Below are 24,599 nucleotides of genomic sequence, written 5' to 3' on the forward strand. Positions count from 1 at the left end.
GAGGGAGAAAGTGCACCCTTGGGTGCAGTTTCTTTGTAATTTCTAATGAGAAGCAGTTGAGAAGGTGAGTGCTGTGGGTGTGTGGGGGGGTTTGTTTTCCTTGAGGAATCATGAGTCATGTGTTCAGTTTTCCAAAAGCCAAGGGAGAATATTGCATCAGGGACCAGTCTGGGCCCAGGCAAGAGCAAGGCAGCACAGTGTGCAAAGACCACTGAAAACATAGACCGGGCACACGCCGAGCACACCCAAGGACGGGCCGAGCTCTGGACGTCGGGGGCCTCAGTCTGGGCAGAGCCAGATAATAAGGTCGTCCTCGGTGTGCGAAGTCCAGTGAAAAGACAAGTTCCTGCTCAAGCCTGAGAAGTGCAGTGGCCTCCATGGCTGCCACAGAACCTCTGCTCACCACGGAGCTGCCACGGTGGCCTTTGTCATAGATGCTAGGTGAAGCGCGAGTCAGAATGCGGGCTCAGTTCTGTCTTCTTCCAATCCGTCTTTCATTCTTTTCTTCTAATAAAATCTATCTCACACCGAGTAGCCCACCAAGGAGACATGGAGCCGGCCGCATCTGTTCTAACAGGCAGACCAGAGGAAAGACCCTGGCCAGGGCCCCTCTCTCATCAGGGAGAAGCACTGCGCAGCCCACAGAGACGGTCATCTCTCCCTGGCGACACCGCCAGTGTTCTCAGGCTTCTCCAGGGCTCCAGGCAGGATTTAAAGTGGGGGGGGGTGCACTGTGGCCATCCTCTCTACTTGACCCTCCCCCACAAGCTGGCCAGGCAGCCAGTCCCTGCAGGGCTGCCTGAGGGGCAGCAAGGGACTGATGTCATAGCATTTCCACCTCTCTAAAGCTCAAACCTGGAACCTTCCATCTATGCACACAATTAGCTGGCTACAATATACATATATATACATACACACACATATGTGTGTATGTACATGTATGTGTGTGTGTATATATGAATATATATATGTCTATGCACATACCCCTCTGGAGTGATTTAGGAGCTCTTACTAATGTGTAGAGCTGAGAACCAGCGGTAAACAAGCCCCAGCTGGTACAGAGAGAACTCATTTCCCTTTAGGGAATGAGTGCAGGCAAATGTGATATGCCCAGAGAAATAAACTAACATGTGATTAAAATGACATTTAATCTTCATGAATATTTGCAATAAAATGAAACCTTTAATCTTCAAATATTGATTTTTCTATTTAGAGTTGAAGCATGGTATTTAGAAGGACAGAGAGTGGAAAGACCAGGCGTTAATTTGGCTTTCTCGATGAACCTCTGTTTGCCCACTGCAGGATGGACAAGGCAATGTTCTCCCAGTTTTCTGGGGGAAATGTTTGCACTTTGGACAGAGATTAAAAGTATTCTGATTAATTCTGGCCAGAAGCTCAGGGGTGCTAATGAGGCGGCCTCAGCATCAGACACGGCCTTTCCACTGTGCAACCCTTTCACAAGGCACCAAGGAAGATACCCATGACTCTTCAAACATCTTGTAGATGCTCCTTTTTCACATAGTGAATAGATACTTCTAATGTTTTTTTTTGTTTGTTTGTTTTTTTGAGGTAGGGTCTCACTCTAGCCCAGGCTGACCTGGAACTCACTACGTAGTCTCAGGGTGGTCTTGAACTCACGGTGATTCTCCCACCTCTGCCTCCCAAGTGCTGGGACTAAAGGCGTGAGCCACCATGCCCAGCTTACTTTTAATGTTTATTATTATTAACATCATGTGTCATACGGGTACATCATATGCTGGTACCCTCTTTTCCCTCCCACGTAGTGAACAGATTTCTAGTGACAAAACATGAGGCTTGTTGACTTGGGAACCAGGACTTGAATCCTGCAAATATGATACACATAGAGAAATAAACTAACATGTAACTAAAATGGCACTTCATTTTGTTTGATTTGGGGAGACATTTCCAGTCTGCCTGGCATGAGGCCCCGCTCCACGCGCAGGCCTGTGAGGACGGCCTCCTTTAGGCCAGTGGCACGTCCGCTTGTCCTGCCCAGAACACGTCTGTCTCCCACCACTCCTGCGCCTTCTTCTTATCCAGTGCTCCGCCCAAAGCTCGGAACCACAAAACCAACAAGCTGCTTTAAGAAGGAAGATAGCCAGAAACTGGCCCACTGGGCTGACCTCAAGCAAGCCACAGCGGTGGGTTCTATACCCAAGAGCCCCAGGGCTGGAGGACCAGTGCAGAAGCATGCCAGGATTTGTAACTCAAGGTTCTATATCCAAACGCACTGGGACCATAGGGCCCTCATGGAATGACGCCGGGGGTCTGCACTCAGGGTTCCATATCTAAAGGCTCTGGGGTGGAGGGCCCTCAAGGGCGCACACCAGCCAACTTTCCAGGCCTGACATCAGTGATGGGTGTGTGCGTGGGCAGTAGGGATTCACGATTCACGATTTCTTTAGACTGTTCCTAGAGGAGCGAGCTTTTGGTGGAAGTTCTTTCCCTATGGTTCTCAGGGCATGTCTGTGGGGTTCAGACTGAGACCCTGGGAAGGAGATGGGGGAGCAGAGTAGGATGAACCCCAGACAGGCAGACGGCTGCAGCGCCCCTGTGCCACTGGCACCGGGCAGCAGAGAAGCCAGTCAATTAGAGCCGACAGGGTTCTCCGAAACCTGCAGGACTTCCCTGGCCGTGCGGATGAAGGCTGCTGAGACACGGGACGGTGGGCAGGCCGAAGGAATGCGCTTTAGTGTGTCTGTCTGCAAGATGCCCACAGCCTCTAATGAGAATCACCCCGGCCCTGAAAAGGCAGCCAGCGGCTTTGGAGTGGCCGATGGCAGGCCTAATTTTTGGTAAGCTTCTAAGTTGGCCTCTCAGGACACCATAGTATCGTGAGGGCTGCTGAAGGGCTGCTGATGTTGAAAGTCAGGTGCATTATGCCTTTGGGGGGAAAGGACGTCATCAGAAGCTGTTTGAAATTATGTTTCTCTGGAGACCAGAGTCCCAGACCAGTCTGCAGGTGGTCTGTCTCCTGGTGGCTCGTCACTGCAGTCGGCACAAAGCACATCTGTCCTATGATACAGGAGGGGCTGGGGCAACTGGGCAGCCTGAAGAAGCCGCAGGCTTGCTATACTTAGCGTCAGAGGACATTTTGCCAGAAGAACCTGGTTTCAGAGTCCCATGGAGGTTGTCCATCCTGTGTCTGGGCTGGCGGTCCTCTCATAGCGGTGAGAGATACGTTCATAAAATATAGAAACATCAGCATATGTCTTTTAGTTTCTTTCAAGTTGCCACAGGACAGAATTGCTTCTTAAAGCTCTCATGGTCTGTGTCCTTCATTCCTTGATGGACAACCAGCTTGCTGTCTTGTCCAGGCTTCTGAGCAGTGCCTCAGGGACCATGGGTGTGCAAAGGTCACTGCGGCCTTCTGCTTTCGTTTGGACACAAGCCCGGTGCTGGGGCTGTGGGGTCACATGGTGGCTCTGTTTTCAGGTGTCTGAGGAACTGTCATGCTATTTTCATGATTATGTTCCTATCAACTGTGTGAGAGGGTTTCCTCTTGTCTTCACACTTTCTCCAATACACATCTTTTTTAAAAATTTATTTATGAGAGAGAGAGTGAGTGAGAGAGAGAGTGAGCTTTGGTGTCCCAAGGCCTCTAGCCACTGCAACCAAACTCCAGATGCATGTGCAACTTTGCACATACCCAACATGTATCTCTTGTCTATTTAATTTTTTTCTTTTATTTATATATATATAGAGAGAATGAGTGCCCCAGAGCCTTTAGCTGCTGGGAATGAACTCCAGACATGTGCGCCCCCTTGTGTGCATGTACAACATTGCACGCTTGTGTCACTGCATCTGGCTTACATGGGACCTTGAGATTTGAACACCAAGTCCTTAGGCTTCACAGGCAAGTGCCTCAACCACTAAGCTATCTCTCCGGCCCTCGTTTGTATTTTTTGTTTTGTTTTGTTTTTGTTTTTTGAGGTAGGGTCTCATTCTGGCCCAGGCTGACCTGGAATTTACTATGTAGTTTCAGGGTGGCCTTGAACTCATGGAGATCCTCCTACCTCTGCCTCCCGAGTGCTGGGATTAAAGGAGTGCATCACCATGCCTGGCTCCTCCTTTGTATTTTTGATAGTGGTTTTTCCACCAGCTGTGAGATGATATCTCACTGTGATCTCACTTTGCATTTCTCTGATGATATGTGACACTCAAAGCAGTTTTCAGATGTCTGTTGGCCATTTGAATATCTTCCTTTGAAAACTGTCTATTTAGACTTTCTGCGCATTTATAAATAGTTGCATATTTTCTTAAAGCTGACTTCTCTGTTCCACACCTATTTAGGTGTTAGCCCTTTGTCTCATGTGAGTTTTGCAAATGGTCTTTTGATCTTGGGCCGTCTCTTCACCCTGGGGTTGTTTCCTTGTCTCTGCAGCAGCTTCTATTTCATGCAAGGTCATTTATCTATTTTATTGCTTTTATTTTCAAGTTCATCTCCCAAAACAAAACTCACCACCAGGACTAACATCATAGAGCTTCCCCCAATGTTTTCTTCCAGTAGTTCTATAGTTTCAGGTCTTTTGTTTAAGTTTTGAGATGTTGTTTTAAAGTGGCATGAGATAAGAATCATCCTTCTTGCATATGCATCTTCGATTACCTCAACACCAGCTTTTCAAGAGACTGTGCACGTGTCCTTTTTGCTAGTGCGCTCCTGACACACTCATTACAGATGATTTATTCTGGGCTTTCTCTCTGCTGAGTCTGCCCATGCATCACTACCATGCTGCCTTGCTTCCGGGGCTTTGTAGCCCACCTGAAGACAGGACGCGTGGCGCCTCCAGCTCATTCTCTGTGTGGGACACAGCTTTGGCTAGTCAGGACCTTTTGTGGTTTCCCAGGCATTCTTAGCGCTTTTTCCTTCCTCTGTGAAAAGTACCATTGGAATGTAGGCAGGGATTGTGTAGAGTCTGTATACTACCTTGGATCGTAGGGGCATTTTCACAATTCTGATTCTTCCAACCCGTGAACACAGGACGTCTTTATGTCTGTGTCTTCCGTTTCCTTCATCAGTATTTTATGGTTTTTCAGTTAACACATCTTTCATCGCTCTGGTTAAATTCATTCCCAAGTATCTGAATTATTTTTGTAGCTTTGAAAATAAGATTTCCTTGATTCTTTTTGGATAACTTTTTTGCTGGTACATAGATCTTTGTATGTTGATTTTTTTTTTTTTTTTGCAATTTCTTTAACTTTATTACCCCTAACAGTTTTGGTAGTCTTTAGGATTTACTATATATAAGGTCTTCTGAAATCAGGAACAATTTAATTTCTTCCTTTCCAATTTGGGTGCCTTTAATTTTTTTTTTTCTTGCTTTGGTTGGCTAGGACTCCCAGTGTTATGTGGAACAAAAGCTGTGAGAATGGTAGAGGGAAAGCTCACCACGTTTTACAGTTTGTTATGGCATGTTATGGTATGTTAGAGCATGTTAGCTGTGGACTTACGTGTGGACATGACTGTTATAACTTTCAAAATTTAGAGAGTCTATCATGCTGCCAGATATGATCCTTAAATTGAGGTTGAACACAGGCAATATGGATAATGGATTTGAAGGTGAGAATTTTGTAAGAGGAATATCAGAATGTCGCTTTTGGGACGGATGCTTACGTGCTGGTCCAGGTGATATGAAGAACTCTCACCATGCCCCTAACTCAGTGTGCCTGAGTTTTCACTCTTTCTTTTAAAAAAATTATTTATTTATTTATTTGACAGAGGGAAAGGGGGGGGGATGGGCATGCCAGGGTCTCCAGCCACTGCAAATGAACTCCAGATGTATGTGCTACCTTGTGCATCTGGCTAACGTGGCTCCTGGGAAATCAAACCTGGATCCTTTGGCTTTGCAGGCAAACACCTTAACTGCTAAGCCATCCCTCACTCGAGCCCCTAGCTTTCACTCTTTCTTGATGACCTCTTGGCTTGGACCTGCCACGCTTGCTTGAACGAAGGGAAACACAGCAACCCCCCCCCCCCCCCAGCCATTCCCTTGTGGACAAAGTTGCCTTAAAGCAGAGCAAGGCTATTCTTGAAGTCAACAGTGCGCATGTGGGAGGCTGACACCCGGAGGTGAGCTAATTCCACAGATAAGGTCTGCATAGCTTTTAGGGGGTTAGAATGTTCTTGGAGGCCACTGGTTTGTTTTCCATAAGTGGAATCTGCCACATCAAAAACATATCTGTGTCTCTCTGCCATGTCCTTTTTCTCTCTTACTGTGTTGGGGATGGAACTTAGACCCTTGTGCATGCTAAGCAAGCGCACTGCCTCTGAGCTATGGCCTGACCTGCAACACAGTAACTGAGATCTAAATCTGGTTTAATTCTTCCTGTAAGATTTGAGGTAGATTTTTTTGTTCCCCTTGGGAGGAATGAGAAAGATGTAAGCTTCCTGAACTTCACCTGTTTTGTTTCTTATACAAAAGAGTGAAATAAGACAAAAGAATTGACAAGTAATATCAGTATTAAGAGTTTTTTTTTGTGTGTACGTTAATGAAAACATGACTGTATCACAAGACATCTTGGCTAGGTTTCTCCTGATTTCTGTTAATTGATTTTCTGCAGTGCTGGTAATTAAGCTGGAGCACCATGCATGCTAGAGAGTGCTCTCCCACTGGGCTACACCCCTGCCCCCATCTCCTTTCAGTGTCCAGCCCCTAGGGCTGTGGACGAGAAATTCCAGGGATGGTTCTGGATTCCGCTGGATTCTGGATGCCACTTCGTGGCATCCACTTCAGAGGGTACAACTTTCAAACTATTCCTACGTAGGGCACAACCACATTTAAAACCACCCCCGTACGGGCCACTTTCGTTCTCCTTTACCACTGTAGATACACCTAAGGTACTGAGATTGCTCCATAGAACTTAGGTCTTTCCAAACACTGTCCCATGGAGCAGGGATTTCCAAATTCTCTTCCTAGGAACTCGGCCTCTGTGGTACTGCCTTGCGGGCTCCTGTGAGGATGTGAAGAGTCAGGTGTGCGACCCCTGCCCAATCACAACAGCCACACACACTTAAATGACCCCAGAGCAATCCCGAATGCCTTCACTAGAGAAGTCACAAAAACCCCAACTCCCTCTTGCATTGTGGGTGAGCAGCGTATCAGGACTGGTGCGTGGACTCACCTGTCTGTGGAGCCAAGCCTCGCTTTCATCCTCGTGTTTCTGAAACAGAATCAGAGCGTTAGGTAAGGTGGGGTTTCCTTTCCACTGTGTGGAGAACAAGCTAACTTCGCCCACACAGCAGCTGTGCACACACAGGGCAGCCGTGGTGGCTCGCACAGAGTGCAAGTAACCCCTGCCCATCTCCTTGTCTCTTATTATGACCCTGTTGCAGTCTGGTTCACATTGCTGGCAGAAATTACCTGCCAAGAGCAGCTTGTGGGGGGAAAAAAAAGGGTTACTTTGGCTTATAGACTTGAGGGGACACTCCATGATGGCAGGGGAAAATAATGGCATGAGCAGAGGGTGGACATCACCTCCTGGACAACATCAGCAGGAGAGTATGCCAAACACTGGCAAGGGGAAACTGGCTACAACACCCAAAGCCCACCTCCAACAATGCACCGCTTCCAGGGGGTGTTAATTCCCAAATCTCCTCCAGCTGGGAATTTAGCATTCAGAACACCTGAGTTGATTGGGGACACCTGAAGCAAACCACCACAGACCCTGAGCTGAGCACAAGAGTCCTTGAGCAAGAAGGCCACTGTCCCTCACAAGGACAATCTATGGCAGGGAGTAGTATCCACTTGTCAAGCACAGAGGCTCGGCGTGTATCTGCTAGGTGGTCACCAGGGCAAGCTTGTGACCCCTGCAAGGCAAGCCCCGGAGGCTGCACTGTCTCAGCACTGGTGCGTGCACATGCGGACACCAGGTCAGAATTTCAGTTTTAACTCTAAGCCACGATTCTGGTGTCCAAACCTCTTTCAAAGGGGAAAGAAGGTGTGCATGGAAGCAGGTCTCCAGAGCTGTGTGCAAAGGTACACGGACAGAACAAAAACAGCTCCAAATACCTGGAGACAGCTGCCCACACGGACACTGCCGTCCGAGGTGCCAGGGCTCGGTGCTAGTGCTGGGTGGATGGTAGCCTGGGGGGGAGGGGTGGTGACTGCTTTTTAGCCTGTGGTGGGCATGCACAAGGCATGATGTGGTTGGTGGTAAGCAGTGCCCAGCTGGCCAGTCAGTAGTCCTGCCTGCCTGCCTTCCTTCTCTGCCCCTCTTGACAAGCCTGTCAGTCACCAGGATCTGCTTCAAGTGAAGTCACAGTAACAAAACAACAACAGGGCTGGGGAGATGGCTTAGTGGTTAAGGCACCTGCCTGTGAAGCCTAAGGACCCACGTTCTACTCTCCAGATCCCATGTTAGCCAGACACACAAAGATGAGGCAAGTGCAAGGTTGCACATGCCCACTAGGTGGCACAGATGTCTGGAGCTCTATTTCAGTGGCTGAGGCCCCGGTGTGCCAATTCTCTCTCTCTCTAAAAAAAATAATAATAATAAAGAAAACAACGACAAGAACAAACCCCTAACAAACTCAAGGAACTAGACGGACCAGGTCTGCCTGAGGACATCTGTAGCACCAGCAGCTCTTCGTGGGCCCTGTGGCGGGGGCTGCAGAGCACAGCCCACAATCTCAGTCAATGTGTCCAGGCAAGCCTTGTTATTCTTGGTGGATAAATAGAAACTGGTAAAAACTGAGGTTCTGGAAGAGCTTCCTGAGGTGTTGGTTGATTTTTCAAAGTTCAACACGAGGTGATCTGCTTCTTAGGGCTATCACCCGGCAGTGTGAGGGCACGCTGCAAGGTGGAGGGTGAGCCTGCTGCTCTGGCAGGGGGGCAGGGCGCCCCGGGCTGCCGTTGTGCTCCTAGACACAACGCGGACACCTCTGGACCTGCCCCCCACGGGGTGGGAACGCCTGGCGTCGGGGCAGTGGAGGGAAGCTGCAGGAATGGGACATGCTGGGCGCAGCGCCTGCCCCTCTAGAGAATCAGAGAATGATGGCACTCTACCCAGCATGGCAGTGGCCGGGGTCCAGGGACACCAAAGGTGCAGGGGTCAGAGCTACGGATTGACGCTGCCGCCCATGAAGGGTTCTCACGGCAGTACCTGACTTGTCCACCAGATGGCACCAACACCGGACTCTGGACACTGTCAGTCACCAGCCGCAGCTAAGCAAGCGCTTTGGCTTTCCCCAAGTGCTTTGTGTTTTCAAGACTGGACATTACCTCAGATGCCCACTGTCATCCATTTACCCCACGCCTGGCCCGTACCTTGGTGCAGACCCCCGTGGTAGCATCACAGAGGGTCAGGATGGACACGTTCTGTGCCCGGTTCAGCCAGGTGACAGCGACCTTTGTGCTGGTGGCCCACTTCACCATGGTGATGTAGTATTCCCTGAAAATATGAAAATGACAGAGTCAGCAGGGCCAGTGGGCACCAGGAGCAGGTCACCCCTGGTCCTGGACACGGAGGCTGCAGTTGGCATGTGTCGGTGACAAAATGCGTCTGCAGGGCTCTGAAATGGTGTTCATTAAGAAAGCACGTGAGTGCGGAGTTGCCGCGGGAAGCTGAGCATTTGCACACAGAAGTCTGAGCCCTTTGGCTGTCACCGTCACCTGTCAGAATGAGACCGCCCCAACCACATGCACCCCAAAGGGGCTGTATTGGAGCTGCCCTGTGGGTTTTGTGGTTACATGCCCTGGCCAGTGGAGTTCTATGGACCTGAGCTTCACATCACAGTCCAAGCCAAATGCATAACTCCACGAAACTGGGGCTGTGGGTGGTCAAAAGGGAAGGGCTAAGCAGGAGTGGGAGGAAGGTGCTGTGAGGGAGACGTGGGGCTGTGGCAGGGGTTCCCCAGAGAGCTGAAGTGTGCAGAGTCTAGGGTTGGGCGCCTTTGTGGTTTAAACCTAATGTGTCCTCTGTGGATTAATAAGCTTGAAGACTTGGTTATCCCTAGTTGGTGGTGCTGTTTGGGAAGGTCACAGAACCTTTGGAAGGTGGAGTTGTGCTGGAAGAAGTGGGTCACTGTAGGTGAGCCTTGAGGGATTTTATAACCCAGGAGTCCCACTTCTGGTCTGCTCTCTACTTCCTGGCTGTGGATGCGATGTGAGAAGCACCCTTTCCTTCCTTAGGCTTTTTTAGGTCAGGTGTAGACACAGAGCAAGAAAACTAAGGAGTACAGGGGCATTCATACTCTCTTATTTCCCTTTTCCTTAAGGACACAACAACCAGGAACCTCTTCCAGCGAATAAGGAAATTTGCTCTGGCCCTGCACATCCTGTGAACCTGGTTGGGCCTCTTAAAAGTCCTGTGTCTGATTTAGCCCAAACATAAAAATACCACCATATTTTCAGCCACCAGGTATTAACATGAGGATGTTCAGAAGTCTGGTGATTAAGTCTGTCAGCCAGAGCCTCCAGAAATTAGATTTCCCCACTCCACCTTTAAGAAGAAGACTAAGAAGCAGAAAACGTCAAGAAAACAAGTGCCCCAAATAAGTATCTTCAGGCGCCTTCCCAGAATATTCTAGAAGCTAGTGAGCACACATTCAATCACCTACCCCATCTTTATCTATAATGAGATCTGCTGTTTAGAGTGATTATGCTGTGGTCTTACAAGATCTTTCATCACTGAAGATTGTGGCACACTCATCAGATAATCCCTAGCAAGCTGTTCATGGGCTCACTATGTCCAGCAATTGTTTTTCCATAGAAAGGATTGAATGCCCAGGTCTATGAGCAAGGTCTGTAGTCATCAGAAAATTAAACTACTGCCTGTCTCCCACTCCCCACGTGTACCTGTGAATCATGAAAACGTGATCAACTGCACATAGCAAATAGGGTGAGCACACAGCTTCCAAGCCAACGGCCTCTGACCTTCACCTGGCATGGGTGAGGGGGGACCAAGAGCTGCCTCGCAGTCCTGGGGAACACAGAGAGGATGGCTGGGGAGGTGAACCCCACATCTGTATGCAAAGAGGAGGCGCTTTCACACACACCCAGCTTTCATGATCTCAACCTTCTCTGTTCGGTGGCTGTGGAGCCACACAGCCACATGCGCCTGCCGCCAGCAACGCAGCCTGTGTGCGAGACAAGGGGACAAAGCAGGCGCTGGCATTCACCCTGCGCCTCGCTCTGTGGAGGCGGCCCACGCTCCTCGTCAACAGCCTCGTGCAGGCCAGATCTAACTACACGTTATCCTCAGCTGTCATGTTCCTGCTTTATTACGTGAAATCTTATAATGGGAGATAAGCTGACGAGTGCAACCTTGTCTTTCTGGTAACATGCTCTTCTGTGGTTCTGCTGGGAGGAACCACTGAGGAGCGTCCTCTGGTGTGCACTTCAGGTGTCATGGGCTGGCCGTGTGTGTGTGGGGGGTGACAGCCCTTGAATGGCTCATGGAAACGCTTTATTCTTCACGTGTGCTAATAAAAAGAAAAATAGAAGAGCCCCTGCTTCATGAAGCCTTTCTGAGGCAGATGTCCTCAGTAGGGTAATCAGAGAGTTCCAACTTCCTCCTGCAAAGAGGCTCTGTATGGGAAAGAGCGGAGCACGTGGGTTAAAGGAATTTTGCACATCTCAGAGACCACAGCTCAAACATTCCACCGGAACGTGCTTAGGTGTTTGAGTTATGGTCCCTGGAACCCACATGTCCACTGCTCCTAATGCAAATTATGCAAGAAAACTAGATAAAAATGCGGGGCCCTGTTTTGTAGAATATAAACGTTTGCTAGACTTGAAAATGATGAAAAAGAAAACGTAGCACCTAACACCCGCGAAGACATGAAAACAATGATATCTGTCAATGAGGCATAGAAACAGAAGAGGCTTCTGCTCTAGAAGAATAAGCCCGGCAAGTTCCCACTACTGTGGTGTGGTCAGGAAGAACTGTCTTTATTTCATCGAGGCTTCATGAGGGCAGGGACCACACTGAAGTCCCTCACATCTATGGAGCATGATGCACAGTGCTTTAAATATGCCGAATACTCAATATTTGGTAAAAGAATGAACATAATTCTGTGACAAAGACCAATGAGCAATTTGGGGGGACATATAATAAAATAATTTTAAGAAGAAATCTATAAAAATAGTCAAGACAGTTTTAAAATGGAAGAATAAGGGAATGGGATTTGTAGAAGTTGCTAATACTCTCACACCACCATAAAGCCACATGACCATACTGATGTAATGATCAGTAATTTGTTCACTAATGGGTATACAGGCTCCAAACACAATAGTTTATGTTAAAAAAGGCTAAAATTGGGATTTAGTATCTAATAAGTTCAAGTTATGGGGAAAGGAAGACACAATAAATGGTGTTGGGAAATGACCTAGTGACCTTAAAAATGGTATTTCTAGAAAAACAATTCAAAGGAGAATTAATCAGTTGATCACAATAGTTTCTGTGTATGTGTGTGTGTGTCTGGGGGGAAATGAGTGACTATTACTTTCTATACTTCACATGTTAATTTTTAAATAAGAGAAGGATTATGAAGAATGCATCAGAAGATTCCAGTCTAAGTTATTGGGTAGAATACTTTCACTTTTCTCTCCAGACATAGAATTTTAATAGTACCCAAGGAATTAAACAGGTATATATCTAAAACAATCAAGACAATAGCAGAAAGTCAGATTTCAATACATTCCTGCAATTCTACAGGGGTCGAGAGCAAAGAGTGAGTGTGGTAGGAAGCAGCATCTTAAAACACCTTCAAAGCTGAAAACCACCAAGGGAATTCTGAATTCTGGGAGCCAGAAACCCGAGTATCCTTTCAAAGCCTATGGCTGAGGTAAGTGGCAAATGAAAAGAAAACCTATGCTTAGGGGCTGAAGAAATGGCTTAGTGGTTAAAGCATTTGCTTGCGAAGCTAAGGACCCTGGTTTGATTCTCCAGGATGCAAGTAAGCCAGGTGCACAAGGGGGCACATGCGTCTGGCGTTTGTTTGCAATGGCTGGAGACCCTGGTGCACCCATTCTCTCTCTCTCTCTCTTTCTCTCTCTCTGTGTGTCTCCATCTTTCTCTCAAATTTAAATAAATCAAATATACTTTTTTTTTTATTTTTTATTTATTTATTTGAGAGCAACAGACACAGAGAGAAAGACAGATAGAGGGAGAGAGAGAGAATGGGCGCGCCAGGGCTTCCAGCCTCTGCAAACGAACTCCAGACGCGTGCGCCCCCTTGTGCATCTGGCTAACGTGGGACCTGGGGAACTGAGCCTCGAACCGGGGTCCATAGGCTTCACAGGCGAGCGCTTAACCGCTAAGCCATCTCTCCAGCCCCAAATATACTTTTTAAAAAGAAAAGAAATCCCATGCTTAGATATAGTGCTACAAAATCCGGAAAGTATCAGATGACATCAGCCTATCAGTGAAAGCTCCAAGGCCAGAGGCAGCACCATACCCCTAACCCTGAGAGATGGTAATTTTCAAACATCCTGTTGTAGTTGCCTTCTCACTGCTGGGAAAAATACCTGACCAGAAGCGCCGATGAGAGGAAAGGGTTCTTTTCAACTTCTGTGTCCCCAGGGAAGCTTCCTCATGGTGGAAGAAGATGACTCCCTTCATCACATATCCATAGTGCAGAGACAGCGCCGGCACCAGCAAGCATGAGCTGACTCTGAACACACAGGAGTGGAGTCAAGATCCACCCCTAGCGACACATCTCATAAACTCTACCTACGGCTAACATTTTAAAATAAATAGAAGAAAAAGGAGACATGTTTATATTCAAGAGAGTTTCCTTCCTGCACTCCTTCCCTAGGAAAGAACCCCGAGGATGTGTGCTGGCTAGAAATGGGAGTCAATCAAGGGCAGGATGACATATGACCTGGGCCCAGGTGTTTCAACTGAGGGTGGTGTGGGGAAGCCGCAGGATGGCACTGGTGTGCGCTGTGAGGAGTAACAAGTGGAGGTGCAGTAGCCCTAAGTGTACTCAGAGAGCAAAGCAACAGACTCTCTGCTATGATCTATGAGAGAGAGAGCGAGAGCATACAAATATGGCAACATCAAACATCTCACATCAATAATGAAAATAGCCAAGTGCAATGGCACACACCTGTAACCCCAGCACTCAGGTGACAGAGGCAGGAGGATCAGGAGTTCAAAGGTATCCTTGGCTGTATAGTGAGTTTGGAGCTAGCTTGGCCTGGGGTATATGACACCCTGTTTGCTTTATCTTTTTAAACAAAATAAATAATTAAAATGAAAATGGAAACTCCATGGGATCCAAAAAGTGAAGCAAAGAATATAACATGGCACTGCTTAGGTCTAATATGAAAAATAATTACTAGTTACAATAAAATGAATGTTCCTTATTGGTTTTAATGAGCCAGTAGGAAGGTCATGAGAGTTAGGAGCAGTTACAGAACAGGGTCAACACGGTTGGCCTCTGCCTGAGAGCAGACCCACGGCAGGCCTGCCCACTCCCCAGACCCCATTCTCTGGAAAGGCTGCTGGGTGGTGGGAATGGGGGAAGGACTTACAGATGGGTTAGGGGTCCACATACACATTTTAGAAATCGGGGAGGTAACAATTTCTGGGTATCCACCCAACCAGCTATGCAAGATATGCCTGCTGCTGCAATAGTGGCATAACTGTTATAGGGATAACCCACTGTTCTCTGATGGCATCTGAGGCCCACTTCATGGGAGGGAATTAATTCCTGGTACTGGAAACTTCATCAAAAGCCAACAGCTGGGAAGTCACAGGCCCCAGGAGGGAAGTAACTACTGCTGTTTGGATAAATGGATATGTTGTACCCCATCAGATTGTCCTCTAGATACCTAGATATGCATGTTTTTGCTTGTATATCAGTGTAATTTCACCTTTGGTCAGAGAAACTTTTATTTATTTATTTATTTTTTGCATCAGTGACTATGGTGGTGGGGGATTCAAAACTCATCAGTGCTGGGAACAAGTGACTGCTGGGTGTTCGTGCTACATGAGACATCTCTATCACACCCTCCAGGACTCGGAGAACACTGCAGAGGAGGGCACAGAGAGGAGGTAAGAGCCAAGAGGAAAGGGGTGCTCCAGAGCACTGTCTGGAAAACACAGAGTGGCCGGTACCCCATGACCTCAAGTGGCTGCTGCTACCCCCACAAGGCCTGAATAATACCGAGCGCCCCAGCATTTCATCATGGATGATGGGGGCAAAAGCCGTCAGAACAGAAGAGGACACCTGTGAAAAGCAAGGTGTTCAGTGGAAGGACGGACTTAAAAGTGGAGGCAAAAGAGGTAATGAGGGGGGTTATCATCAAATCACATAATGTTCATGGTGAAAGTTGTCAACAAAAAGTCAACCGGGCTGGAGAGATGGCTTAGTGGTTAAGCGCTTGCCTGTGAAGCCTAAGGACCCCGGTTCGAGGCTCCGTTCCCCAGGTCCCATGTTAGCCAGATGCACAAGGGGGCGCATGCGTCTGGAGTTCGTTTGCAGTGGCTGGAAGCCCTGGCGCGCCCATTCTCTCTCTCTCCCTCTATCTGTCTTTCTCTCTGTGTCTGTCGCTCTCAAATAAATAAAATAATTAAAAAAATTAAAAAAAGTCAACCAAGCAAAATAAAATGGAAGAAAGAGAATTCCCATGTATAGTTAATACAGCAGACAATGATGTGTGAGAACATTATAAAAGTAACAAATTGAGAAAACAAATCTACAAAGGATAGAGCAAACAGAGAAGTGAGCATACTGGATTCTTGAATGAAAGATAATAACAGCAGATATCATGGATATGCATGCTATTTAGTGACAAGACAGCACCTATGAAGAAGCAGTGGCAACGGCAAAAGGCTGTCTCCATGCTGGGGTGCGATGTCTCTGAGAGGAGGGGCTGAGTCTTTCGCTATGCCCTCTCTGTATTGTTTTGTTTTTAAGGAGTATTTGATACTAAAGTTAAATTAACAACATCAAGTAGCTACACGGAGCTGCAGAGCCCTGTGGTAACCGGAAGAGCATCTGCCTTGAGGACCCGTGCTCTACCTGTGCTCTGTGTTCTGGCCACAGCGCGTTGCTAAAGCTCCCCAGAAACCAACTAATATAATACTTAAAGCAAAGGGGAAAGGGGGGCATATAAGGCACAGAACACTTAAGAGTTAGCGATATTCAGCAGTCATTGAAAATCACCAAAGATCACCAAAGCAGGAAGATGCTCTGGCGGCAGCAGCAGACAGAGATGCTAAGCACATTCAAGTGTGCGTCTCTGTACCCACCTCTGCCCGACTAAACACCCGGGATGAGAAAGCGTGTTGGTAGGCAGATCGGGTGTTTGAGAACAAGAGAAGCTCAAGAGCAGTTTTAAGGGGTGGGGGACACAGGGCAGGACCCAGAATGACCGTCCAGGAAGTCAGAGTAGGAACCAGTGCTCAGCATTATAGCTAGATAGTGGGCCGAGAATGAGAAAGCGGCTACCGCGTGCTGCTCTCTCACAAGAGCACGTCAGTGGCTGGCGAGATAGCCCCGTGGGTGAGGTGCTTGCTGCCTGAGCATGAGGGTCTGAAATTCGAGCCCCACACTCAGGCAACAAAAAGTGGGGCCGAGTAGTACACACCTGTAACCCCAGTGCCAGGGAGATGGAGACAGGAGCAGCCCTGGGGCTTACTGGCCACACAGTCTAGTGTAACTGGTGAGCTTCAGGCCACTGGGAGACCTTATCTCAAAAAAAAAAAAAAAAAAGTAAATAGGGCTGGAGAGATGGCTTAGTGGTTAAGCGCTCACCCGTGAAGCCTAAGGAGCCCGGTTTGAGGCTCGATTCCGCAGGTCCCACGTTAGCCAGATGCACAGGGGGTGCATGTGTCTGGAGTTCGTTTGCAGTGGCTGGAAGCCCTGGCGCGCCCATTGTCTCTCTCTCTCTCCCTCTTCCTCTCTCTGTCTGTCGCTCTCAAATAAATAAATAAAAATAAAAAATTTAAAAATGATGAGATCTTTTAAAATAAAAATAAGTAAATAAATAAACAAGTGGACAGCTCTTGAGGAATGACAGCTAAAGTTGTCCTCTGGCCTCCACACAGAGGCATGCATGTAGCTGTGTGCACACATGTGTGCCCCTGCATGAACGTGAACACGCATACACATGTGTGCACACACAGAAGAGAACATGGAACTGATATTATAGGCAACTGGCTCCTTGGAGCAAAGCTGCTGAGGGTCTTGATGGCACCTGAGGGTATCTGCGCAGACGCGACGCGCGGGCGCAGGGGCTGGAGGAGGCAGGTGAGCGCGGCCGCTGACTTCGGAGCGGGGAGGACTGACTGGGAAGAGAGCGGGCTCTGCCGGGGGGCGCGTGGGAGGAGCGCTCGGGAGAGCACGGCTTGGCAGGGGCACTTTACGGCCTCTCCTGGCTCGCCAGCCGAAGGTGCCTGCAAGTCAGCACAGGAGCGCCTGCTGGTGAACAGCGTATGAATTTTTTATCAGCCCACTTGTTTGCCATAAAATATTAACGGAGCATTGTCTCTTTCACAGGGATTAATGTGCCATGTCACTTCTTGGTATTCCAGATTCTGGCAAAGGGTCTGACAGCCTTGTGGCAATAAAGGGCTGAGGGAACAAAGCCTGTTTGTCTAGTGAAATGAAGAGCCTGCAATTAACTCTGGCATTTTTAAAGCAACGTGTACGCCGTGGATCAAGCTGGGACGACGCATGCTGCGAGAGGGAAGTGCTTGAAAGGCCGTGCTCGGGCCGGGCGGCTCTGAGTGAACTGAAACGACACGAGCGCAAGGGGCGTGAGGAAGGCCCGGCCCGCCCGCGCCGCCCCTGCACCAAGCCGCCGAGTAACAGCGTCCTCAGGCAGAAGGCGCTGAAGGAGATGTGCACGCGATACCACGGCTTTAAGACAGGTGACTTCACGTCAGCGAGGACCAGGAAAGGACCACCCACCTTCCCTTTCCTCCCAGCACAGCGGCTGACTTTGGTACACACACGTCTTGGGGACTTTGGGATCAAATCAGTTCCGTGCTTTGATCGTGAAAGGATCTACTGAAGAGAGGAGTCGAGTTCATCTCACAGGGGCCCTTCTCTCTCGCCCTAGTCTCATGTTTTCAGAGTCTGTTTATTTGTGATTTACACTGTCTGTCCATCCATCTATGTATTCCTTTACCTACTCACCTATCCATCACCCACTTATTATCATTCAGTATCCACCCATCCACACACTTGTCTCTCCTAATCCATTCATTACCTATCCTCCATCCATCTTCCATCTGTCTTCCACTCATCCATCCATCCATCCATCCTCTATCCATTCATGCATGAATCCATCTCCCTCTGGTTATCCATGGTCATCCATCCATCCTCCCATCCACCCACCCATTCCTCTCACCATCCACCCACCCACTCACCCATCCATTCCTCTCACCCATCCACCCACCCACTCATCCATCCATTCCTCTCACCATCTACCCACCCACTCACCCATCCATTCCTCTCACCCATCCACCCACCCACTCACCCATCCATTCCTCTCACCATCTACCCACCCACTCACCCATCCATCCGTTGTCCATCTATCCACTTGGCCCCCATGTACTTGAGCAGTCCCCTGTCTATGCAGCAGGGTGAGTCCTGTGCTGGGTGAACTGCAGCATCCCATGAATGTGTATTGGGCGCTTCCTGTGTGTCCTTGTAGCCCCTTCACTTGACCACTCTGCTCTGTGCTGGGGTGGGAACCTGCTGTATGATAGCATCAGCAAGCTCTGGCTGCCCCAAAGGGGCACTGGCAGGACGCTGAAGGGAGGGAAGAAAGAGGGTGGGTATTTATTTCTGGGGCTTCCTCTCATAGCCTTTGTCAACCCAAGGTCTCAGTTCATTGGTGGCTTGTCTACATGGCTCTGTCCTGGTGATCCAGTTACTCGACCTTAACGCGTTAGGCCTAAGCTGACAGTAGGGACCCAGGTCCTGGGAACTGAAGTCTCTTAGGGAGCTGCTGCCCGACTCACTTCCTTCTGTAAGCAGAACCTTTGTAAATATTATGGAATGAAACCAATTTGAGGCTTATCTTTCCCTGCTGAATCCCGAGCTGATAGCAGAGATTGAGAGATCACCTGGCCATGGCTGCGCCTTCCAACAGGAAGATTCACCCAAGGAGATGTCAGCTCTTGAAGGCAGGCACTCACAGCAGTTTTTAAATGCCAGGCCAGTTCTGGGCCCTGTGGATTACGAGCCAGAACCCAGTCCCTCCTTTTACATTGAAGAACACACTGTGTTCTGAGGCATGGGCAGCTCCCTGAGAGGGCCTCACTGACGCCCAGCCTGGCGCCAACTCCGTGACAACAGCATACTGCGAAGGAAAGCACCTTCGTATGTTTGGCCACACTGAGCAAGGCCTGGTAGGTTTGGGGAGGTGAGAGTGGTGGGTGGAAGGGTGAGTGACAGAGGGTTTAGCCACCATGGGAGTTTGTCTTTGCTTCTTAAAGTAGAGAAGCCATAGACCTGGAACAGGGGTTACTGACCGCCTGGGGCTTAGAGGCTACTGCTCCAGCTGTTGTTTGAGGGTCGGGGGCAGGGAGGCAGAAGAGCGGCAGCTGGGTGGTGGTGCTGGGCCGGGGGTGGGTTGTGGAGGAGCAGAGCCCTGAGCAGGCACGGGGCCCCTTCCGGGAATGGCTGGCCAGCAGGGTGGATGTTCAAGAGGAAGGTGGAGTCCCCCGGACTGTGATGTGGAAGGGCTATGGGGCTGAGGGCAGGAAGGAGAGAGAACCCATTCTGAGTTGCTAGGACTGTCCAGTTTGAGATGCTATTTAGAAGCTGTCAGAGGCTCTATTCAGATGTTGTAAGAGGCAACTGAGTCCTGAGAACATGGTTTTCTTCCTGCACTGTGCTTGGCTGGCTTATTCAACTCTGCTGGGATATAACTCTACCATAGAGTCTGCTGGGTAGACCAGATGACCCCAGTGGGAGCCCAGCAAGCCCACCCTATGTCGCCTTGCTGAACTGCCTATGTACACTCGGCATCTCAATGACCACCCAACTGGTTTGAACGTCTGCCTGGCTCCCTTATCAAGTATGGAGTTCAAAGAAATCTTAGACTCATATCTACTGTCTGGCCTAAGAATCATGATCTGACTGCTTAATTGACAAAACCTCATGAAGATGCAGGCCAGCCAGTCAGCTACATGAACCCGAACTTCTGAAATAGGTCAGGAAGTCATGAACGTGAGAGTTGTGGCCTGCGGAGACTCTCACAGCCAGCAGACAGGATGACGGCATGAGCCTGGCCTGCCCTGCCTTCCTTCCCTGCTTCCATAGTCACCCACGAGAGTGCACACTTCTACTGCTGCCATCTGTCTCCATTCTACACGCGAGCAAACAAGCAGTGTCCAAGACCACAGGGGCAGAATTAGAGCCCAGGCGGAAACTCTGCTCTATACCTGGGGTTCTCCGTCCACCTGTGGAGACCGATCTGATTGCTCAGCTGGGGGTGGATGTGGAGGGCGCTCCTGGCAGCTCATGGGTAGAGAGCAGAACTGGCCTTCTGTAATGCACAGGGACAGCCCATGGCTAGAGTCATCAGGCTACAAATACCATCAGTGCTGAGACCGCACAACTCTGGCCTAAGTCATGACACTGTCTCCTCCAGGCAGGTGACGCTGTCTTTCACATACTTTCATGGTTCTTCTCCTGCCAACAATGGTTTATTTGCCTGTGATAATTTTATCAAGGACTCCCCCTCTGCATGGTAACTCCATGTTTTATTCACCATTAAATCCTCAGTGACCAGCTGAATGTCAGGCAACAACCATCAAGTCTCTGAGCTCATCCCAAGAAAACCTGAAGGCCATGTGACTGAGAGGCAGCAGGAATTGCGCCATGTGCGTGTCACAGATTTGTACTGCTTACGGAGCATGGCGCCACATGTGGCTTAAGAAGTGCCGCTCTCTCTCTCTCTCTCTCTCTCTCTCTCTCGCTATCTGCCTCTTTCTCTGTCTTGATCTTTCTCTCTCTCTCAAATAAATAAATAAAATAAAAGGGCGGGGAGAGATGGCTTAGTGGTTAAGGCACTTGCCTGCAAAGCCTAAGGACTCAGGTTCGATTCCCCAGGACCCACATAAGCCAGATACATAAGGTGGCGCATGTATCTGGAGTTCATTTGCAGTGGCTGGAAGCCTTGGAATGCCTATTCTCTCTCTCTCTCTCCCCCTCTTCTCTCTCTATCTGCCTCTTTTTCTTGATCTTTTTCCCTCTCAAATAAATAAATAAAATATTTTAAAAAAATAAAAAAGGAGAAGAGCAAGGAGAACCCCAGCATTGGAACCTTAAGTCCTGACTAAAGCTAATTCCTCATTGTCCTTGAAGCTAATCATGCCTGTGGAAACAGCACTGCCAAATTGACTAAATGAGACTTTCAATTAGCTCAAACAGATGGCTGAAATTTTCCAGGTGACTTTCCATATTAACTCAGTGAGTGGGCTGGACGAGGCCCCAGGAGGCTTGGCAAGAGTGAGCTGTGAGGGAAACAGTGGAACATGGGGATCTTCAGGACAGAAGCTGAGGCAATGACCTGAACTGTGTTTTGTCACAATAAAAATATCATCACCACATCCATTAGATGCTCTCAACCAAGGCACAGTGAGGGTGGCCTTCCCACTAATGGGCATTAGGGTCCTGTTCTGGAAAGCTACCCGGATCTGGGCTCATGAACCCCTGAGGAGGACTTTGTCCTGTGCAATGAGGGAGAAGGCTCTTCCAGGGCAGGAAGACACAGGTAGAGGCCAGCCTTCACAGAGCCCTAGAATTCCAGTTCCCTCCCCCACAGACCATGGCATCGGGTCCACTGCAGGAAAGGGTTGGAAGACCCTTAGTAGATTCCTGCAAGGGCCTTGGTTGCTTGGGGCTGTGGGATGCAGACAGCAGAGGAAGTCACCCTACAGAGGACCCAGGCATCCCTCCCTGGACTGGACTTCATGGGGAGCCAGAACAGATCAGGCCCAGCTTCTGCCCTCTTAGAAGCTTCTGATAATGTGGAGTTTTAGGACCGAACCATGGAGATCTAAGCTAGATATATGACAACATTTGGATTAGGTATTTACTGAGCATCCAAATGAGCAATTCTTTGCCTAAACAGATGTTCACAGAATCATAGGGTCTTGGGTGAGTGGACCCTGGGATACTCTACTTCCCACTCCCAATATTGTCACCAGACAGGCACCGTGACCATGTGAGTTGACCAGAGTTGGAGTTATCCATCTCCAGACTGCTTGAATTTAAGAGCAATGGTAAGCTGGTGCTTAGCTCACTTCACTTAGATTTATCAAAAGAAAAAAATCTGGGCAGGAGAGATGGTTTAGCAGTTAAGGTGCTTGCCTGTGAAGTCTAAGGTCCAAGGTTCAATTCCCCAGGACCCATGTAAGCCAGATGCACAAGGTGATGCATGCATCTAGAGTTTGTTTGTACTGGCTGGAGGTGCTGGCACACCCATTCTATCTGCTTCTCTCTTTCTTCCTTCCTTTCTTTCTTCCTTCCTTTCTTTCTTCCTTCCTTCCTCCCTTCCTTCTTTCCTTCCTTTATCTCATTCTCTCTTTTCCAAATAAATAAATAAAAATTTTAACAAAAATATACCAAAAGCAGACATTGAGAGTAACATGTCAGTACCACTTTCCGTACGTCCTACTAAATATATGGCTGCTGCCCACTGGGGAGCAGTGGTTCTTGTCAGAGCACGGTTCACCAGCAGTGGCTGGAGCTATCAGTGACAGAAATCCTCTACAGCCCTGCTCTAAACATGTGGCATCGTGTACAGAAACCTGGCTCCAGGATATTCTTGGAAGGCCTGTGCCAGGTTGTTGTCACCTGGTACCTGCCGTGGAAGTCACCCTGCTGAGACAGAGGTTGACACATGGTGTCTCTGCCCTGGATATAAGGGAAGCACCATCAGCACTCACTGTCGGTGTTGCCCTCACCCCACAGCACCCTATCACACAGCAGCAGGGAGCCCCGAAGAGAGTACAGGGACTTCCTGGAGGTATGAGGCAGCGACCGATTCTGGGGACCACGTGAGCAACTTTCCTCTTTCTTCTTTTCTAGGGAGAAACCCACCTCATGCGTGGGTCATCGGGTGGCATCATCTCCAAGTCATGGGTGGGTCCGTTCAGGCCGATGACATGCAGGGAAATGCTGGGGTTCTCACTGCCAGCCTGCGAAGAGATGAGGACAGAGCTGTGCGTGAGTGAACACCCTGTGCCCAGAGCCCACCTCAGCTTTGCAGAGCCTTCCCTGGAGGACTCACAGGTAGGGCTCTAGAAAATCCGGAACTCCACGCTAAAGACAGGAATTTATGTTGGGCATGGATCAGTCGCACCTCCCCCTCTTTCTGGCCTAGCAGGAGCCAGGAGGAATGTGGCTGGCCTGATTTTCTCACTGTCTGCATTCCACATGAACCGTCAGCCCCACAGCAAGGCACAGGTCAGGGCTCAGAGCTCTGACTGCGCGGAGATGGGAAAGCAGCAAAAAGCCTCTGAGCTCTCTTGGCCAGAATTTGGGAGCAGTGGTCCCCGAGTTCACCGCACACTTAAGGGCCATTGCATCTAGGTGGTCACCTCCTACTATAAGAGAACTCCCATCAGAAACCGCTCCACCTCTGGGTGGCCTGATGAAGTTCAGCCAGCCACCAGCTGTAGTGTGTGCATGTGTGAGAAGCGGGGTGTGCGTGTGTGTTGGTGGGGGCTGTGGAGGTGTCAAGAACTTGTTCTCAGTTCTATGTGCTATGTTTAGCTGTTTCCAGCTGACCCTGGACAGTATGGAGACACAGTTAAATCCAATCAAGACTGGCTGGACAGAGTGAAGAGACTCTATCAGTGACAAGTGCATATGTGCAGACAGCTCAGAGGCCTCAAGAGAAAGGAGTCGAGGTTTGTGGCCTCAGGGGACTCACTTTTGCTCCTCCTCTCTGGGACACCCACAGACAATGGCTGCACTCTTCAAAGGCTATTGAAAGGGATCTGTGCCAGGTTTCATGAATGGAATGTGTCACCTTAAATCCGTATGCTAAAGCTCAAACCCTCAGTGGGATGGTATGTGGAAGTGAGTCCTTCAGGTGGAGCTCAGGGTTCGACGAGGCAAGGAAGGAGGGCCTGTGGTGGAGGAGTCAGCGTAGAGGAGACCAGAGTCTTTCACTGCACTGTGTGAAGAAGCAACGACCGTGGGCTGGGAATGCCACTGGTGGGTGGAATGCTCACCTAGCATGCATGAAGCCTGGACCCTACCCCGAGCACTACCTAAACCAGGTGTGGTAGACAGTCCTGTAATGCTAGCATTAGGCAGGTCGAGGCAGGAGGACCAGGAGTTCAAGACCAGGCTGGGCTACACAGCAAGCTGTAAGCCAGCCTGGGTTACACGAGACCATGTCTAAAAAACAAGTGGTGGCCGGAAGGCAGGAAGGCAGTATGCCACTCAGGAAGAGACTCCTCCCAGGGCCTGGAGCTTCGCCTCAGAAACCTCTTGCCTCAGAGCCAGGCTGGCTCTCTTGTGCCCCCTGGCAGAGGCGGGAGTGAGGCCGGCTGGGAGACTGTCACATCCACAGCCACTGGCCTTGCAGCAGTCTGGCGATGACAGCAGGCAGCAAGACAGCTCAGCTGGCTGTGTGCTTCAGGGGCGGCGT

The 24,599-nt window shown here is 49.3% G+C and overlaps 1 protein-coding gene across 3 annotated transcripts in view; it reads right to left on the minus strand.

The window, feature by feature from the left end:
• Nucleotides 1-24,599, minus strand: part of Dpp6 (dipeptidyl peptidase like 6) — an 802,942-nt gene that overhangs the window by 69,698 nt on the left and 708,645 nt on the right. For all 3 annotated transcript variants that reach the window (XM_045160238.1, XM_045160236.1, XM_045160237.1), the window contains exons 10-12: nt 23,039-23,136; nt 9,288-9,411; nt 7,144-7,182 (exon numbers count right to left, since the gene is read on the minus strand). In XM_045160238.1, coding sequence (XP_045016173.1) covers nt 7,144-7,182; nt 9,288-9,411; nt 23,039-23,136 — 261 coding nt within the window. The remainder of the gene's footprint in view (nt 1-7,143; nt 7,183-9,287; nt 9,412-23,038; nt 23,137-24,599) is intronic.

This window comes from Jaculus jaculus, chromosome 10, assembly GCF_020740685.1.
Source record: "Jaculus jaculus isolate mJacJac1 chromosome 10, mJacJac1.mat.Y.cur, whole genome shotgun sequence".
In the NCBI taxonomy this organism is placed as follows: Eukaryota; Metazoa; Chordata; class Mammalia; order Rodentia; family Dipodidae; genus Jaculus; species Jaculus jaculus.